This window comes from Nanorana parkeri, unplaced genomic scaffold (assembly GCF_000935625.1).
Source record: "Nanorana parkeri isolate BGI_ZX_2015 unplaced genomic scaffold, ASM93562v1 scaffold1273, whole genome shotgun sequence".
In the NCBI taxonomy this organism is placed as follows: domain Eukaryota; kingdom Metazoa; phylum Chordata; class Amphibia; order Anura; family Dicroglossidae; genus Nanorana; species Nanorana parkeri.
In genome coordinates this window covers 143,888-165,216 of record NW_017307541.1, presented here as the reverse complement: position 1 = coordinate 165,216, position 21,329 = coordinate 143,888, and the positions used below count along the sequence as shown (strand labels likewise).

The window sequence follows — 21,329 nt, the reverse complement described above, 5'->3', positions numbered from 1 at the left end:
TACTTGTCAAAATGCCCCGATGCCTAGCGCAATGGGTTTTTTTTTTCTTACCTCGCCGAGCGTTGCGTCACTGCTGCTCCGGTGGCCAGAGCTCCAGCTGGGGTCCTAATTTAGGTGGCCGGAGACTGCCAGATGACCCCGCTCGGAGCGCCGCCCACCAGAGCAGCAGTGACGCGACGCTCGGTGAGGGAAGTAAGAAAAAGAAAAAACCTGCAGCGGCCAGTCAGCACTGGTCAGGCGAGAGGAGTTCCAGGTGGGGTTCTAATTTAGATGGCAGGCACCTCTAACCTAGCTAAATTAGGACCCCACCTGGAGCTCCTCCCACTGGACCAGCGCTGCCACTGACTCGTCCCTGCTCTCTCCGGCACAGTGAGTGAGGGCAGATTTGGACGGGGGGGGTTTAGCAGTATATACTCTATGTACTACAGAGTACATATAGAGTACACACTGCTGATAGTGCAGACAGTGCAGACAATACATTTACAATTATACTAATATGAATTGGTTAAATGATCCAGAGTACATGACATATAGCCCTGTAGTACGGATCATTTAACCCATTCATGTTAGCAGTGCAGAATTGTATATCTATATGGTACTGTACATATACAGCACAAATGTCCCGTACATTGCAGCATTAGATTTACAATGATCCCCTGCTAACATGAATGGGTTAAAATGATCCATAGTACAACTACATGTTATGTACTATTATGTACTATGGATCATGATTTAATCTATGCATGTTAGCAGGGGATAATTGTAACTCTATTACTGCAGTGTACTGGACGTATGTGCTGTATATGTATTATGGATCATGATTTAACCTATTCATGTTAGCAGGGCAGAATTGCAAGCGCCTCCCACAAGCTGAGCACCAAGATGCGATGCAGCGATCCTGCCCAGCGCCGACTACAAGAGGCACCGCGTGAGGCAACAGGGATCGGAGTGAAACTGTAAGTGAGGGAAGCTGGGACGGGGCTGGCTGTAAATCTATTGCTATAGTGTACTGGACGTGTGTAATGTATATGTAGTACATATATACAGCATACACCTCCACTACACTCCAGCAATAGAGTTACAATTCTCCACTGCTAACATGAATAGGTTAAACCATGATCCATAGTACTTAACATGTAGTTGTACTATCATTTAAAGTCACCTTTTCCTTTAAGAAAAAGTATTGGTAATTGGTATCGGCAAGTACATGAGGGGATGTACTTGGGCCTGAAAAAGTGGCATCGGCATCATATATATATGAAAAACAGACCTTCAAAAACCTCTAAAAAACCCTCCGGTAACCGAGGGAATTCCCATCAGGGCTCGAGTATTCAAAAGTACTTTGAACAGCCCGATCTCTCAGACGGCGGGTTTCCAGCCAAGATGGTGCCGGATCGCTCAATGGACACGCTTCCAGTGCCTTCTCCGGGGTGCCTCCCCTGCAACAGGGGATAATACTCCATCAAGTTCCCCATCCTCCTTCTCGTCCTCGGCGGAAGGTATGCAGGAACCCTTACATCGATCGGCCGATGCACTACAACCCACATGAGAGTACATTGGATAAGGATGTACAGGCCACGGAGTGGGTGGGCCCTGATACTAGCACTCCCAGTTCACTTGTAAGGGCCTCAGACACGTGGGGTACGACCCTAAATCAAGCCTTTTCTCCATGTCTGAGCCCTCCCTCTCCACTGCCGGCCAGGGCACAGCCTCTCAAGCAGGATCCAAAACCACAACGGATGCCCATGCATGGGGAATCCAACACAGAGGGACCTATGGAGATCTTTCCAGAAACTACAATTGATCTACCCCCACAATATGAGCTTTTTGCACTTTCAGGGGAACAAATCCCTAGGGGTACCATTCCGCTACAACCATTATCACTGACACCTCCCCAGCAGCCTGCTCAGAATCCTCTGCCCTCACTGACTGACAAATACCCATCCTCTGAACCACAGAAACGTAAATCCACACCAACTACTCATGTCCATTCATCCCCTGAAGCTGATGAGGAAGACTATGTTTCATGGAGAGAATGTCTCAAACATATTCCCACGAAAAAAGACTTTCGCTTGTTGATTCAAGAAGTGCGGGATACGTGCCGCTCGGAGATCCAACTTCTACGTACAGACTTCCAACAACTTACGCAACGAGTAGAGGGCATAGATGACGAACTTCATACTACTAAACGAGAAGTTCATAAACTTCAAACACAATTTGTTCCTCAATCTAATTCGATTAGAGATCTCCAACGCCATGTCGAAGACTTGGATAACCGGGGCCGTCGCAATAATTTGCGTATAAAAGAGGTCTTCCAGAAGCAACTGGACCGGAGGACCTACCACGAGTTCTTCAAACCATCTTCACCAATATTTTGGGGTAGCCCTCCTCTCGTCAAATCAAACTGGATCAAGCTCATAGAGCTCTTCGCCCTAGAGGTGCCTCCTCGCTTCCACGGGATATCATATGCAGAATACACTACTATGCTGTTAAGGATGAAATTCTGCAAAAGGCTCGGGTTATGAAAGCCGTAGAATTTGACGGTAACTCTATTCAGATCTTGCCAGATCTTTCGTGGTATACCCTTCAACAAAGACAACATCTACAACCTCTCCTAACATTACTCCGGGATAATAACATGCCTTATAGATGGGGATTTCCTTTCAGCTTGACTGCGAGACGAGATGGAAAGAGTGCAACACTATGCTTTCTAGAAGATCTCTCTTCTTTCTGTGGTGATCTACACATCACTTGCCCGGTGCTCACTGGATGGGAACCTCTCCCCACGATACCACCAGAAACTTCCCTTTGGCAAAAGTTCACTCCACGGAAGAAATCATCACGCCTGGATCCTATTCATGAAACTCCGCTTTGCAGACCTCGAGAACAAAACACACCAAGGAGACCCCGCTGATGTTAATAAGTGGGTTTGATCGAGTCCTAGAAATAATGTATACCTGTTACATACCAGTAGTGTATAGGATACGTTTGGCTGGTTAATTTTCATACGATATAGTGAATCGTCTAATTTACGATAAGTTATAGGTTTAAATTGATCTTATAACTATAAAATGGTAGTTATAGTTGTAGTCCTAGCTTTGTTTGTTTTTCCCCCAAAGAGTATTGCATAATCCTATTCAATCGCCCAACAGAAGTAGTGATAAATATTATGGGGGTCTACCTATGGACCGCTCGGTATTAATCCCCATCGGGCAACTGATTATTGATATTTCCGCTGTGGATTGCCTTTTCCACTTCCCCTCTACATTCCCAGATATACCTGGGGTTGTTGTACAAGATACACTTCACTCCGATATAATTGTTTGCTAACTTAAACTTCATATATATTAGTTTACTTCGGAGACCCGTAACCCCATTCTGATTATGCATATTATATGCACCAGAAAGCATATTGTTTGTTTTACGAGTTTTTTGATGTTTTTTATTGACATTGTTTTTTGCTTATTTCAGCTGCCTTCTTTCTCCCTTATGCTTCTTTCCTCCACTCTTCTCACTGTTTCTAATTCCACCCGGGGCCGTTTGACTTGCAATCCGAGTTGGGTTGACATAACGTTCCTATTCCTGGTGAGTACATATCTATCTATTCGGATCCAACACCCACATATAATATCTACACATTTGCTTTCAAACATATCCCTGAACGATAATGGCGCACCCTGCAGACTATAAAATACTTTCCCTTAATGTGAAGGGGCTTAATTCTCCAACCAAACGAGCCCTGGCCTATAGAGAGTTCAAGTCCTCGAAGGCAGATATCCTCTTTTTACAAGAGACTCATTTTGCGCCGGGGAAAACGTTTGGTTTCATATCCAAACTTTACCCTAGATCTTATGCAGCCTCGTTTTCATCAAAACGTGCTGGAGTGGCTGTTTTGCTCAGAGAATCATGCCCTTTTAAGCCTACCACGTCCCTCTTAGATAAGAAGGGTAGATATGTCATATTAAAAACGGGACCTGGAATGAAATTCCTTTTACACTATGCAATCTATATGCCCCGAATACGGGACAACTCTCTTTTCTTAAAAAATTGATGTCCAAGATTGATCGCTTACAACACACGTACTTGCTCATAGGGGGAGATTTTAATCTATCATACTCAGCAACACAAGACTATTTAGCGGCTCCTCTTAAATCAATCCCAAAAATTACCAATGCACACTCTAAATTATTTCGCAAACTAAATCAGACAACACTCACTCTATGATTCTTGACGTCTAGTCCATCCCACTGAAAAGCAATATACATTTTTCTCTCATCCTCAAAGCTCTCACTCAAGACTAGACTATTTCTTTGTCAATACTCCAACACTGCGCAATATGGTTTCTGCAGAGATTGGCCCCATTTTGTGGTCAGACCATGCACCCATAGAGGTGACTATTCGCCTAGACCCATCTCGCATAAAGCAATGTCATTGGACAGTAAATGATGGCCTCTTGAAAGAGACCTCCACTAAACTAGACCTTGAATTGGCAATTCAACGGTACTTTGATCTCAATGAAGGGTCGGTATCGGTATTTTCCACTTTATGGGAGGCTCATAAGCCCACAATTCGGGGGCCACTGCATAGCCTTGGCGTCTAAGGTTAAAAGAGACCGCGAAACTCACGTAAAACACACTACAAAGAGAGCTTAGAGAATTGGAGAACCGTTTAATCCCTGTACCCTCTAAAACCACGCTACGTCAAGTTCTTCACTTGCGGGCCCAATTCAAACACTACTCCCTCCATAAAATTGAAATCTCTATGCTCTACATGAAGCAAAAATATTACAAAAGAGGTAATAAGGCACATACCCTTCTAGCCCGCAAATTGCGAGCGGAGGCGAATGTCAAACAGATTTCAGCAATACGGGACTCTAGTAATTCCTTACAGCAACATCCCCAGAAAATAGCGGATATCTTTCGATACACTATACATCGTTATATAATCTCCAAGACTCTGCATTTGATTCGTCAAATAAAACTTTGGAGTCTCGTATTGGACATTATCTGGAGTGTAAGTTACCCACTCTTACAAAGGAGGAGTTGAATGTTTTGAATGGGCCCATTTCCACTGAAGAGGTGCAATTAGTGATTAAAAACCTCCCTAATGCTAAGTCCCCGGGGCCGGATGGCTTTCCATACCTCTATTATAAAACCTTTTCTCATATTCTCCTCCCTTATCAAACGGCCTTATACAATCAATACCTAGAGGGTAAAATCATCCCGACCACATTCCTCCAATCGTATATAACTGTTTTCCCTAAACCAGATAAGGATGCCACTGTATGCGCAAATTATCGCCCAATTGCACTACTCAATTCCAATATTTTCACTAAAATATTGGCCAATAGACTATCCACGCTTCTCCCTCGCCTAATACATGGAGATCAGGTAGGCTTTGTACTTAATAGGCAGGCGGGTGACAATACCCGTAGAATGATAGACTTGATAGATGTGGTGAACAGATCCAAAACAGAGGCCGTATTGCTTAGTCTTGATGCTGAAAAGGCCTTTGACAGACTTAGCTGGCCATTTCTCAAAAAACTACTAACTCACATCGGTATCACGGGCCCATTCGCCACAGCTGTTAACTCTTTGTACTCCACACCCTCAGCCATTATTAAATTAAGGAGGTGCCACTTCTTCAGTTTTTCCTATTAGAAATGGCACCAGACAGGGCTGTCCACTCTCTCCACGTCTGTTTGTATTATGCATAGAAGCACTAGCTTCCAGAATCCGTGCCTCCCCCCACATTCATCGTGTCTCTCTGAAAAATGAAAAATCATGAATTTAAATTAGCCCTATTTGCAGATGACGTGCTACTCACTGTTACACAACCCTTGCAATCGCTTCCCCACCTCCATCGGGAACTCCAACTATATTCAGAAATATCTGGCTATAAAATTAAATGTAGGCAAAACAGAGGCCCTCCCATTAAATGTACTCCCCCCAGTCTTATCCCTCCTACAAACTTCCTTTACCTACAACTGGAAATCGGATCATTTGAAATACCTAGGAGTTTGTCTTACCCCTAAAACATTGACGCTGTATCTTACTAATTACAAGCCAACTCTTCATGGAACTTAAACGTCTCCTACAGAGATGGCGGGCACTGCACCTCTCCTTAACTGGTAATATAGCGGCGATTAAAATTACATTACTACCAAAAATGCTTTATTACTTTAACACCCTCCCAGTACGTATTCCTATGAGAGACCTTAGATCTTTCCAGACGGAAATCTTGGACTTTGTGTGGAGAGGTGGCAGACATAGGATCGCTCAGTCCATACTGTACAAACCTAAACTCAAAGGGGTTTGACGCTACCTAACCTAATTCATTATTACATAGCTGCCCAACTAAGGGCGATTCCTTTTTGGAGTACTGTGAGACCTCTTAATACCTGGACTGAGATTGAGTCCTTGTGGCTCTCACCTGTTCACCCAAATTCTCTATTGTGGTCCTCCGCACCCCATATACCACCATCCACACTTTTCAGCTCTATGCAATGTACTAGAGACATATGGTACAAATATAGGTACACATACAACTTGGCCTCTAAAAGTTCAGCTCTCACCTCTTTCTCATGAACTCCATCCCTTCCCTCAGGACTATCTACAGCCTGGTCCTCAGTATGGACAGATAGACACTTGTTTCATTTTAACGACATCTTAGATTCTACTACTATGACCCTCATATCATACCCACAACTCCAGGAAAACTTATCCCTCCCCTCCAGGACTATATTTCAATACCTCCAGATTAAACACCTAGCACAAACCATCACAAGAACTCTTACATTTGATAAACTCACTCCTTTTTAAAAAATATGTGCAAAACTATGTTCCTCTAAGGGTTTGATTTCAACTATATATAATCTCCTCAATGACCCAGACCCAAAAATATTTCTCAAGCTTCCATATATGACCAAATGGGAATCAACGCTGAATTTAGATCTTACTCAAGCCCAGTGGGAATCGATCTGGCGTGTGGCCTCAAAATCATCAGTATGCTCATTATACAAAGAAAACCAGTATAAGATCCTATACCACTGGTATCACACACCGGAATTTTTACACTCTATTTATCCGAACATTTCACCTCTATGTTGGAGGTGTGCCTCTGCTTCAGGATCCTTGATACATATTTTCTGGACTTGCAATTCTATTCAATCATATTGGCGGATGGTGAGCGCGATTTTGTAAAAAACCTTTAAGCGCATGTTTCTTTTTTCCCCAATTTATTACATTTTAGGCCTTCCTTTTTCAGAACTGAATAAATATGAAAAAAAACTAGCATCTCATTTGTTGACAGCAGCGCGATGTCTCATACCCCTATTCTGGAAAAAAACATAACCCTCCTTCAGAATCAGACTTTTTAAAAATCGAGTAAAGGACGTTCAGAGAATGGAATACTTAACGGCTAGATTAAATAATACAACACCACTCTATTACAAGGTTTGGGAATTGTGGGAGGAACTGGAGGACTCCTTAATTGCTAGACCCCCGGACTAGGATTATCCTGCTGAGATTGGGCTTATTTTAAGCGATGCCCCCGAGTGGAAATCTATTCCTTAATCTTTCCTGACTCTCTTTCTTTTTTCATTCTATTCATTTCTAAGCTTGCTTTTTCCCTATTCCCTATTTTCCTTATCTTCATGCAAATAGATATAAGATTGGAATAAACTAATGTAGTAGATATAATGGTCCAAGACCACTATAGTACTGATCTAAAATACTGCTCCAGCAACCGAATTGTATTGTACTGAATAACGGAATATCTAGAAGCCAACTTCTGGAAATATCTGTATTACTAGCTATATGTTTAATGCACTATAATTGGAATACATCACTCTTAAATACTGCTGTACACTGTTATGTTCCATGTAATTCTGCTTCTTTAAAATAAAAAAATAAAAAATTGTTAATCAAAAAAAAAAAAAAATTGTGAGCGCCCATGAAGCGGTGAAAGACTACAATACCCCACATATATTTAAAATCCTGTACAGGTCATCAATTTAGAGTTAACCGCAAAAATAGCCATAGAATTATTGTTCTCACTCTAGCATATGTGGAGTAAAGAAAGTCACTTGTCTGTACTGTGGAATTTGCAGTATATGCAGCTTTATTGCGAATAAACATAAACCGTCTTTTCAAAAGGGTGTTTTCTCCCTTTTAAACAAAACAGCTTCCGGCAGCAGTTTTTAACATACAATTTTTAGCCAGACCTTATCCCACAAGTATTCAGTCGCTCTCCAGTCTGTGTCTGCATCCATCCAGTGCAGCCTGGATCTCTCTCCCCTTCTCTCTCTCGCCCCCTCTCCCCTTCTATAACAGGTGCAGGTTAACAGGGAGGAGGTGAACCTGTTGGAAAACTGCTCAACCCCGTCTCAGCCAGGGAAAGTTGCCCTTTCCAACCTCTCACTGTCATATACACTGTCACAGTGGTGATATCTAACATGTGTGGTAAATTTGTCATTTTAGTAGGTAGACACACATGACACATGTTTGTGTAAGCAGGGATAGGGGGCTTAAACAAATTTTAAGGGTGTTTTTTTTTTTTTCAATTTACATTTTTTCTGTCTTTTTTTTTACTTCACTGCTATCACATAGGGGGCTCACAAGCACACTATGCAATAACATTTTATTGAGGACAGGTGCTCTTTAAAAGGAGACACTAGACATTAATGCTAGCGTGGTCAGTTTTGAACTAGGAAAAAGGGAGTCTAGAAGGTTCAACCAGGTACTGTAAGCAGAAACAATCCAAATTGATGTAAGATAATGCTATTTAACTGTGAATATATAAAGAAACAAATAGAAAGGAGAAACACTACAATACTGGACCCTAGAAATAGCAGTGGGAGGACATAAACACACAGAATAAAACTAAAATTTCACCCTCATTGTCCTAAATCCCCTAAATCTATTGTTTTACATTTTAATTTAATTGTATTCACACACTTTAATTGCTGTCTAACCTAATATATGTCTGAAAAAAGGATGTTTATCTGCCATCATTTTTCCTCTGAGAATATGATATTGTATCTTATTGTACAGTACATCTGTAAAAAAAGCAATTGAATATGGATCTTGCTCAACCACTGAAACCCAGAAAGGAGGAATGTGTTTAAAGGTGGCCAGGGATTAAAAAAAAACGTACGATCTGCCCATCTTGGACAGGCAGATCGCACTCTCGAGGGGCGCGCACCCTGAGGGGCGGGCTTGCGATGACTAATGAGGGGCGGGCTTACACTGACTGCAAACGGGCAGTGTGCGCGTGCGCACACCGGCCCGTTCGGCAGTTGTCGAACCAGCAGGCCACCAACTCGCCGAGAATCGTACGATTCCCGGCGGGTTTTCAAGCATGCTTTACGCCTTACATACACTGCACGATTCTCATACGATCGCGGGATTTCCCGCGATTCTCGTACGAGAATCGTGCAGTGTATGGGCACCTTTAGACTCCCGGTAAGCGACCCTCCAAAGCTGGATTTTAAATAGTTTATTGGCCTGAATGGGTCTGTGTAAACCAGCACCTGTGTAAACCTGGCTTAGTAAGGCTCTTTATTTTACAACACTCACACGATATAAAAAAATCAACTCATCAATCCACCAGCCTCATACTTTCTTCTGAGTCTCAGCTCACATGCTGAATCGGATCACAGAATCACAGTGGATAAGGCTCCTACATTTGAAATAAAGTTTTTTTTTCTGTGTAGATTGTTGTAAATTTGATGTTTGTTGTAAAGCTGTTGCTAGTAGTTTTGATAATTCAGAGCACTGTAGAGGAGATTACAAGCAGTGACACTGTCACAGTGTGTTTAGTGTGGAGGGGGAGGAGGCAGCTGTGTGCAAATGATTCCTTCCCGTCTCATTGGAGTTGTTGGCAAAGAAAGATGTGCATGTGACCAGAATCAGTGTGCACGGCTCTTTCTAAGTGACAGCAAGTCTGAGAGGAGAGAAAAGCCACGGAAGCTAGCACAGCAGACTTTCTAAAGGGATTAAAATAGTAAGACTTTCTTTTACAACATTAATAAATGTGCAATTGAAGAATGTTTATTGTGTAGATCTGTATAAGGAGAAAAAAGCTGAGGGTGTTGTGCTGCTTTAAATATTCAAATATAATAAAGATAATTAAAGCTTCACGTAAATCCTCATAGATTATGCTTACCAACTGTGTACCAGCTTGCATCAGTTAATTTATTGATAACAGCTTCTTGATAAGTTCCATCTGGCCTTTTTATTTCTACCACATCTGCAATCTGTTAAAAAAATAATAATAAATAATAATATAATGCTTGTTAAATCTATTCATTACATTTCATAACTGATTTAAATATAAAGAACAGGAAAAAAATCAAGTCAAATTTGCAGTTTATGCCCCCACTATTTTACAAATATGTAATAATTATTTTCAATCTGTGTGAAATCTGAAGCGGACATGCATCAGTTAAGCTTGTAAATACAAAGGTTTGAACACCTCTGTCTATGCTGTCTACAACATGCAACATGACATACTTGTGGGAAAGAAAGAGTGTTCTAAAAATGGAGAGAAGGAAAACATTTTCAATTTACTTTCCATTTCCCATTTTAAAAAAAAAAGTGAATTTGACTGGCTAGCTGGTATGGGTTATCTTTACATCTGTGCTCTTTTGTCCAGTTTTAGAGGGTATTATTTTAAAGAGTATTTGCAGCCAAATTGGTAAACAGCTACCTTATATTTGTTACACGTTCCAATTTGCATAGCATAACTTTAAAAATATTTAAAGACTGTTGCTAACCTTTTTACTTGCTCTTTTCTGAAAACTCCAAGACTGAAGTTTTCACATTTTATGTAATGTTACAGAAGGGGCTGAGGAGGTAAAGTTCATCATGATTACCCATATCTGTACTGTGTCGGCAGATCTCAATATCAAATGTAAACTAGATTTCAACACTGTCCTAACAAAGGGATAAAGCTCTCAAGGCTTGAGTGGTTCACTGTATGTTAATGCATATACTCTGTCTGTCCCCAGTTTGTTCACTTAAATTGTTCAGAACAGCTTGCAACCCTATGTATAAACCTGATCTGAAAAAAAACTTTACAAGATAAACTTTTTTTTGTTGTAAATTGTTTATTTATTCATTTAAAGTGGACAGGGATGTAAACACAGACACAGCACTACAAGCAAATGTCAAGATATAAAGTAGTCTCCAAATCAGACATAGGTATGACATGACCTGTGATCCACAAAAGGAAGATAACAGAACACAATTATTGTGAAAAGGTCAGTCTGCCACATGCTTGCTATTGGGTCAAACACATCCCCATCCAGATAAACACAAAAAGAGCTATAGAACTTTAAAGAAAGGAAGAGTGATAGAGTTGAGATAGAGAGTGAGAAAAAAAGAAACAGAAAAAGGGTGAATTTGAGGAAGGGTAAAGGAAAAAGGAGGGGAATAGGTGGGTACAAAGGCAACAGAAGATAGGCCGCAAACCCACCCGACCCACAAAAAATCTACTCTCTGAAACCTACTATATAGGGCAGCACCCCTCCAACATCACTATTCTATACTCTTGGGAGTATGTAAACTGTGTCCATAAAACCATGTGCAATGGAATAGTCCCTCCCTATGGTGTAATGCTGCAGTAAGGTTTTCCATGTTGGCTACCGTAGCAAACCAAAACCGCAATGTCCTGCCTCCAACAAAATGTAGTATAGGCCCTAGCAGCATTCACTTGGTGCATCAGCAGTGAACACTTATACTGATATCTAAGAAAAAAAAACAAAAAACAATTTAAGTGCAATAAATAGGCTGTTACCCAAATTCACAACTTAAACACAGAGTCACGGGCCTGATCCCAGAAAGGTCTCAGTTGCGGACACTGCCATAACACATGAAGGATTGTGCTGTGTTCTGCTCTCCACAACACCAGCACAATCGGGACACCTGCAGGAATATTTTAAGCAGCACAGAGGGGACCCTATACTACCGAGTTAAAATTTTGTAGCCAGATTCCTGATATCTGCTTGAAATTGAGGCAAGTAGAGATTACCCCTCTGTTCTGGGGTAAACTCGAGTTCAAGGCCCCTTTCCCATTTGCCCAAAAGCGGGGGGCAATAACTGTCTGGGGGTTTTGACAGGTGTGCACAAGAAACAGCATGAGCCTAAGCAACCTCTTCTCAAACACACAATCATTCAAAAAGGTACTTAAAGCAGAACTCCAGGATTTTAATTTATTAGCCCTTGCCCCCTTGGGGCCTTTCCCGCACTGCAAGGGTTAACTGCTCTTTTTTCCTTAATATAGTAAAAAAATAAAACCCCCAGTGGTGAATAAATACCACCAAAAGAAAGCTCTATCTGTCCCCAAAAAAGGGTATAAAATTAATTTCAGTACAGCGCTGCATGACGGAATAAATGTCAGTCAAAGTACCGCAGCGCTGAATACTGAAAAATGGCCTGGATGGGAAGGGGGTTTAACACCACGGATGTCAACTGGTTAAAGTCAAGTTAAAAAAACAAACAAAGAATTATTCACCAAAAGCTTTGAGCTGGCTTCTTGGATCAGATCCCAGAATGTCTCTCCCCTTCCTCTGCAGCAGCCGAAGGTCCAGTAAATCATCATGTCTGTGTGTGTAACATTCAAATCTGCGGAGGAGGAGGGGACAGGCTGGAGGGAGTGCCGTGACAGCTGGCCGGCTCAGAACTTTGGGTGATAAGTTTGTTATTTTAGCACCTAAAAACAAATGAGCACCTAAACCTTGCAGTGTGGGGGTAGCCCACCTAGAAAGAGGTGGGCTAGTTAGAGACTGGAAGCCAGACAACGAAGGCACGCCTGGCGAAGTTAAATAGTCGTTGAGTCAAGTTTTAGATGGTTCCCAGGGACCATAACATTGTTTATCCATGAGACCTGGTCGAAAATTTAGATTGCCCTCTCCCTTGGTGCATAGATAACATCAGAGGATTGTGCCACAGCAAAGCGGGCATATAGGATGATTTTCTAATGTTCTCAGAAGGGACTGTAACAAACAAGGAGAGCTCTAGGCTCGCCTGTTCCAAAGCAACCCCCAGCAACCCTGGTAACTAGTCACAGGCATACCGTAGTTATCTATGCTTAATGTCTAGCATTTCTAAGGTGTGCTCCTCGAGCCTGGTTATCCTAGCTTTTTGATAATACCACTAGATACCTCTGCAGTATAAAGATTTATGAGGTTGTTCCTTGCCTTCACCGGTTTACATTGAACCCCCCTGGGGCTCTCTCTGGGCTGACCGCTGCCTCGCACCTTTTTGGAGTGGCTTGTGGGAAGGCCCGTGGAGATCCCTGGGAGGAGATACCCTGTGGGGACTTCGAGCCTCATATCCTCAGGTCATGTTCTTAGGATGGTGAAATTGCTACTGAGCTTTCCTCATATTGACCTGAGCGCGTAGCAACTAGCCGCGGGCATACCGCAGTTACAGTGGGGCAAAAAAGTATTTAGTCAGCCACCAATTGTGCAAGTTCTCCCACTTAAAAAGATGAGAGAGGCCTGTAATTGGCATCATAGGTAGACCTCAACTATGAGAGACAAAATGAGAAAAAAAATCCAGACAAATCACATTGGCTGATTTGGAACCAATTTATTTGCAAATTATGGTGGAAAATAAGTATTTGGTCAATATCAAAAGGTCATCTCAATACTTTGTTATATATCCTTTGTTGGCAATGACAGAGGTCAAACGTGTCCTGTACGTCTTCACAAGGTTGGCACACACTGTTGCTGGTATGTTGGCCCATTCCTCCATGCAGATCTCCTCTAGAGCAGTGATGTTTTGGGGCTGTCGCTGGGCAACACGGACTTTCAACTCCCTCCCAAGATTTTCTATGGGGTTGAGATCTGGAGACTGGCTAGGCCACTCCGGGACCTTGAAATGCTTCTTACAAAGCCACTCCTTCGTTGCCCGGGTGGTATGTTTGGGATCATTGTCATGTTGAAAGACCCAGCCACGTTTCATCTTCAATTCCTGGTGCAGGTCTACAATTTTGTTTCTGGTGTCCTTTGACAGCTCTTTGGTCTTCACCATAGTGGAGTTTGGAGTGTGATTGTTTGAGGTTGTGGACAGGTGTCTTTTATACTGATAACAAGTTCAAACAGGTGCCATTGATACAGGTAATGAGTGCAGGACAGAGGAGCCTCTTAAAGAAGAAGGTACAGGTCTGTGAGAGCCAGAACTCTTGCTTGTTTGTAGGTGACCAAATACTTATTTTCCACCATAATTTGCAAATAAATTTGTTCCAAATCAGCCGATGTGATTTGTCTGGATTTGTTTTCTCATTTTGTCTCTCATAGTTGAGGTCTACCTATGATGCCAATTACAGGTCTCTCTCATCTTTTTAAGTGGGAGAACTTGCACAATTGGTGGCTGACTAAATACTTTTTTGCCCCACTGTATATAAACCTAATGTTTAGCATTCTCGAGACTGGTTATCCTAGCTTTTTGATACTTTCGCTAGATACCTCTGCAATGTAGAGATTTACACGGTTGCTTTTTGCCTCCACTTGTTTGCACTAGACCCCCCTGGGGCTTTCCCTGGGCTACTCGCTGCCTCCCACCATTACGGAGGGGTTTGTGGAGAGGCCAGGGGAGATCCCTGGGAGGAGATTCCCTTTGGTGACTTTGTGCCTCATATCTTCGGGTCATGCTCTTAGGAAATATTATTTACCCTTTTTATTCGCTGTTCGTGCTGGAGACGGCGTGGGGGGAGAGGGGGGGTGGCGGCCTGCCTGGTGTCTCTTACCATTGTTTATGTGCGCCGGACCTCTTTGGGACCTTCCCTGGGGTGTCCGCCCCTTCCCACCCTTGCTTGGGGATGGGGTGGTCAGCCTGGGGAGGGGCTTCAGGCGGGTGGCGCGTTGCTCGCCCCCGGTTCTGTTTCCCGCGGGGGATAGGCGGCGACGCCTGCTGCGATGTTTTGGCAGCTGTTATACTTTGTCTGTTTAAACTGTTCGAGTGCCAACCATTTACATGTATTTTCTTTCATCTGAAGCTGTGAACCCGGAGCTGGCTGTGGTTTAAATCGCTCCGTGACCCATTGCCAAGCTTATTCGTTTTTTGGTTTTGTTTTGTCCCCCCTTAAGCCAGGCAAACTTCAGACCCCACGGTTTGGAGTCTCCCCCCCCCCTTTTTTTTCTCTCCCTCCCACTTCCCTCCTTATTACTCTGCACTACTGCTTTCTACTCATCTTCTATTCCCTCTACATACTGGGACATGGAGGAGCTAAAATTGGTCACCAAATTGGGGCCTTAATACTCCTGAAAAAAGAAAAACGTTGCTGCAGGACCTCAGGAGATGGGGGATCCCATGTGGCCTTCGTACAGGAAACCCACTTTAGAGCTAACGCTGCCCCTTCGCTTAAAGATGTCCGTTACCCGGTCTCCTACCACTCCTGCAACGAGACGTCCAAATCCAGAGGGGTCTCTATAGGGCTTTCTCGGCTGGTTCCTTGGACGTTCAGACTGCCAGACGGATACTGAGGGACGATATCGGCTTCTTAAGGGCAAGATAGGTCACTCGGCGGTCACGTTTGCGGCAATCTACGCCCCAAACTCCAATGAGGGGGTTTTCTTAGAAAGTATTCTGGACAGGCTGCTGACCTATACTGAAGGGATTTTGATTCTAGGAGGGGATTTCAATTGTACGCTGGATCCGTCCCTAGACTCTTCCTTCGAGATCGTCTTCCCTCTTTCCGACAGCTAATAGGCGCTTTCTCCGCTCTCTCCATCGCTCCCAGCTTGTCGATGCTTGGCGTCAACAACATCCGACCGTGAAAGATTACACGTTCTATTCTACACCTCACGATACGTATTCTAGGATAGACATGTTCTTTGTTCCCCACCAATACTTAGTGCCAATGTCTGTGGCGGTTATCAGCGCGATCACATGGTCAGATCACGCTCCGGTCTTCATGCACATTGCTCTGTCGGACCACCCTTCACGTAATTCGTGGCAGTGGCGCCTTAATGACAGCTTCCTACAAGACCCGCTCATCCAGATCGATGTCGCTAGAGAATTACACTCCTACTTTGATCTCAATGACGTAGAGAATTGCAACCCGGTCCTCCTCTGGGAAGCACATAAAGTCTTTATCAGGGGTGTTTTTATTAAACATGGCTCACGAGTTAAGAGTCGGAGGGAGGCCGAATTACTAGATCTCTAACATTCCCTACACGCCCTGGAACTTCAATATAAAATCGACTGGCTTGCCTACCCTACTAGCTGACATTCTCTCCATACGCCAACAGATAAACTTACTGACCTCCTACAAAAAGGTAAAAGCGGCATTTGCACGTTGTAGACGGAAATATTACAAATCTGGTGATAAGTGCGGAAACTTCTAGCTAGAGCACTGAGAGAACAACGACAGCTCTCTTACGTACCACATGTGGTTACATCCCACCAAGCTAAAGTGTCCCTCCCGAAAGCTATAGCTAATGCCTTCCGAGATTACTACTCCAAATTATACAACCTGCATCCCACACCAGATTCTACAACTCAGTGCACTTTACGGGATAGGATCTCCTCTTACCTATCATCGAGCGCAATCCCCTGTTTGGACGCGCAGATTAGGGATGCACTGGAGGCTCCCATAACATCAGATGAGTTTGCCGCCGCTCTTAAATCCACAAAGACCGGAAAATCACCTGGCCCCGACGGCTTCACAACTCAATACTACAAGCTCTTGATCGCGGAACTGGCAGGCCGCTTTACAAAGACTTTCAATGCCTTGTCCTCCACTTCTCGGCTCACTAGAGACTCTTTCTCCGCCCATATTTCAGTGATCCCAAAAGATGGCAAAGATCCCTCCTCTTGTAGCAGTTATCATCCTATATCTCTACTAAACACCGACCTGAAGCTATTCACCAAAATATTGGCGACTAGACTGAGCCCACATATGCCTGACCTGATGCACTATGACCAATTTGGGTTCATCCCAGCTAGGGAAGCTCGTGATAACCCATCAAGACCTGTCATTTTGTGCATCACGCGGCGACATCCAAAACACCTTGTCTCTTTCTTTCTACCGATGCGGAAAAGGCCTTCGATCGGGTTTCCTGGGGATTCCTGTTCGCTACTTTGAAACATATTGGTTTGGGAGAACACATGTTGTCCTGGGTCTCGGCAGTATACTCCATCCCAACAGCATGCGCTAAGGTGAATAGCGTCCTCTCCGATCGCTTTCCAATCACTAATGGAACCAGACAGGGCTGCCCCCTCTCACCGCTCCTATCCGCCCTGTCTTTGGAGCCATGCCTTGGGCATATCAGATCTAATATTGATGTGACTGGGCTTAAACTGGGATCAGCGGAATACAAAAAGTGTCTGCCTACGCGGATGACCTGATGTTCTCTCTCACCAACCCGGTAATCTCCTTACCTAATCTCATGCAGGAATTTGCAACGTATGACGAGCTGTCCAATCTGAAGATCAATTTTAGCAAATCAACTGCCATGGGAAGTTCGCTCCCAACTCCACTGACTCGCTCCCTGCAAAATAACTTTCATTTCTAGTGGACGACCCGAGCGTTGAAATACCTGGGCACGTTCATACCTCCGGACGTGAAAGATACCTTTGTCTACAATTTCCCACCTCTCTTGGCACAGGTACGCACACTTCTTTCCAACTGGCAGAAAGGCTTATTTTCCTGGTTTGGACGGTGCAACGCCATCAAAACTATTCTGCCCAAATGCCTTTATCTTTTTTAAGCCCTACCTATCACGATCCCTGAAAGGTATTTTCGCCAGGTCAACTCTTTGTTGACAAAGTTTATCTGGGCTAATCGCCATCCTCGTTTGAGCCACTCCCTTCTGACTTTACCTAAGACTCAGGGGGCATAGCCCTTCCGGACCTACGGAAATACTATAAAGCTAGCCATCTGGTTCGCTTGGTTGACTGGTGTAGACATTCACCTACAAAACAATGGGTGCCCCTGGAGGAATCCATGTTGTCCTGCCTCCTAGCTAGGGCGGCATGGTGTTCCTCGACTCTCCCCCCCTCGCTTAGAGCTCATCCCTTGGTGGGCGCTACTCTTGCAGTGTGCTTGAAAGCACTCGCCAGGTGGCGTTTGATTGGTGAAGCTTCTCCGCTCTACCCAATTATGGGTAACCCTGCCTTTCCACCAGGAACCTTGTCTGGCCCTTTCCGATTCTTGATCGCTAACAACCTCTTTCAGGCCTCCCATTTTATAAGTGGGGGTGCCTGGCCCTCCATGGCATCTCTTACCGATCCTGATGGAATCTTTGGTTTGGATCGATGGAAAGCATACCAGCTGAGACACTTCTTACTCACCTTACCACCGGCAGGGTATGTTTTGGGGCCGCACGTACATCTTTTGAGAGATTGTGCGATTCCAAGGGCCCGACGAGACATACTCTATCAGAGATCTACGCTGCTCTTTCAATGCCAACAGAGCCCGGAAAACCGGTGTTTCTGACACGCTGGGAACAAGAGCTAGGGATCACTCTCTGACGCCCAATGTCAGAATATAATTCACTTCACCCTGCGATCATCGATCTGTACTAAATATCACGAGACTAACTATAAGATCCTTATGAGATGGTATCGAACACCGGCGCTCTTACACAGAATGTATGGCGGAGTTGCCAACGTCTGCTGGAGATGTAATGCGGACGGGGGTACTCTACTCCATATTTTCTGGTCTTGCCCAGCTTTAGCACAATTCTGGTCCATGGTTCGCGACATTGTGAAGAAGTGTATGGAATCTGACTTACCACTGGACCCCACTACTTTCCTGCTACACACCATTCCTATGTCCAGGAAAGCCTACTCCCGCTCTGTAGTGTGTCACTTGCTGGATGCAGCTAAATCCTGCATTCCTAGTCTATGGAAGAATCCCTCTCCCCCAACAATCCCTATGTGGGTACGCAGAGTGGAGGAGATCAGGGTGATGGAGGGCATGATTCTGTCCTCTCAGGGCAGACAGGAGCGTTATTCTAGGACGTGGTTTTACTGGCAGGAGTACATGGATTCCCCTGAGGGCCGTGCATACTCTGTATGATCTCTCACCGGCTCACAAGGAAGTGCCCCGTGAGTGACCCTCTTGACAGGCTCTACCATGTCCCATTGACCTATACCTTGTCTTACACACTAGCTTGCTGGTACTGCCCTCCCTCTTGTTGGTAAGACTCCCCCTCTTCCCTTTTCTGTCCTGATGTTGTCTGCTGTCCCACCCCTTCCCTCAATCCCCAGAAGCAAACAGGTGGACCCCTAAGTTTACACACCTCTGCCTATCGAAACTATTGCTCAATACATATTAAAACATATAAAATATGCATTGCAGTCACCCCTAACGCCTGGATGTTGCATACGATATTATGTTGATCCCATTTGATCCTTTGTTAATTATGCGACTGGGGCTGGGAGATATAGATATGCTTCCTACGTTTGTAACTGTACGACATCATTACCCGAATGTATATGTGTTATATGTTTACTGTAAAATGTTGGCTCAAAATAAAAACTAAAGAATTTAAAAAAAAAAAAAAAAAGCTTCAGGTCTACATTTAACAGAGATATTGGCCTATAGTTGGCACATTGTGACAGATCTCTCCCTCTTTTTGTATGAATGAAATGTTGGCACGCAACATATCCAAGAGTAGACTGTGACCACCTAAGAAGGAATTAAATATTGAGGTGACATGGGGGGCCAAAATAGCCGCAAACATTTTGAAGTATCCACCCGAGAAGCCATCTTTACCTGGGGCTTTACCTGTCTGACTGCATGGAACTTCTCCATGATTAGGGTTTCCAAAAGATACACATCAGCCTGAGAATGGGATGGGGGGCCAAAGGCTGAAATACTGTACATTTTTTAATCTGTGAGGCTTAAAGTGGAAGAGAGGTCATGTCCTCTGATGTTACATACAGTAGTTACATAGTAGGTGAGGTTAAAGACCAAGGTCCATCCAGTTCAAACTGTGTGTATCTGTGTATTTAACACTTCCCATATCCTTGTATGTTTAGTGACTAAAGAAACTCATCCAGCAGTTTCTTGAACTTATCTATGCTATCAGTGGATACAATTGCCCATGGAAGGGAATTCTACATTTTTACTACTCGCACAGTAAAACAAAACCCTTGTGCGTTCTAAGATTGAACCCCTTCTCTTCTAACCTCTTGTCGTGCCCATGTGTCCTCAATACTGTTTTCGGTGAAAACAACTTGTTATGGATATTGTGGTCCCCATTGATTATTCTGAAGACTGCAACCTTCTATACCCCCCGGAAGTAGTTTGTGCACTTGTTGTTTGCATCCATGTGCAAACCCTAACATTTCTAAAAAATTTTAACATACAACGCTGTAATGGGTGCCTTACTGTAATACATGGTTGTTTCCCTTCTCTTTGCTGCTCTTCCTTTTAAATCCGTATCTCTTCCCATGCTGGACAGAACTTCTGTTTTGCAGCAGACTGCCTTGTCTCTGGAATGGCTACATGGTGTATGTGTGTACGTTTTCAACCTGAGCCAGCACTACAGGAAGAGGCACTCAGCTGCAAAAGGGAAGTTCTCCCCAAGCATGAGAAGACATGAGGATTTAAAAGGAAGAGCAGCAACCTGAGCGCATGCGCGAAGCCGCCGATGGAGGTCGCCTTCTGAGACGGCTCCGCAGCTCACCCAGGCAACCGTAAGAATAGCACGGAGCCTCTCGCTCCCCAACCCTCTCACCTCCCGTACCTGTCACCGGATACATCGAGGCATCGGGTCATGTCATCCTCGGGCACCCGCAACCCCAACAAGGGGAAACAACAACCCATCACTGAGCGGCCCGCGCTAACACTCCACAGAACTGCCCGACCTCTGCATCCAGCAGTGATATGGAGGAGGAAGACCGTGACAGTCAGGACGGAGATCGCCCTCGACAAAGATCACAGACAGCTCTCCTGAAGCGCTTTGATGCTATGCTGCAAAAGGCTCTTCAGTCCACCTCAAAGCAGATAACAGACAAACTGTTGAAAGAATTCAGGGAAATAGGGCATCGCACAGCAGCCCTGGAAGACAGGTGTAACAATATTGCAACTGATCTCTCCGTGGTCACATGGGACATTGGCACCCTCCGTGAGGAAAACTCACAACTCCTATCCAAATTAGAAGACCTGGAGAATAGGTCCCACCGGTCTAATATCCGCATCAGGGGGCTCCCGGAACATATTGAGGACTTGTACTCTACCACCACTGCGCTCTTCCAGGAGCTGGCCCCAGACATTCCCCTCGATCGCCTGGAGATCGAAAGAACCCACCGGGCACTGAACCGCAGACGCCAGGATGGACCCCCGAGAGATGTTCTGGCAAAGCTTCA

At 44.2% G+C, this 21,329-nt stretch overlaps 1 protein-coding gene across 1 annotated transcript in view; it reads right to left on the bottom strand.

The window, feature by feature from the left end:
• LOC108797422 (AT-rich interactive domain-containing protein 4B-like) overlaps positions 1–21,329 on the bottom strand; it is a 239,620-nt gene that overhangs the window by 154,474 nt on the left and 63,817 nt on the right. Inside the window, exon 4 of the mRNA XM_018569011.1 lies at positions 10,168–10,258. Coding sequence (XP_018424513.1) covers positions 10,168–10,258 — 91 coding nt within the window. The remainder of the gene's footprint in view (positions 1–10,167; positions 10,259–21,329) is intronic.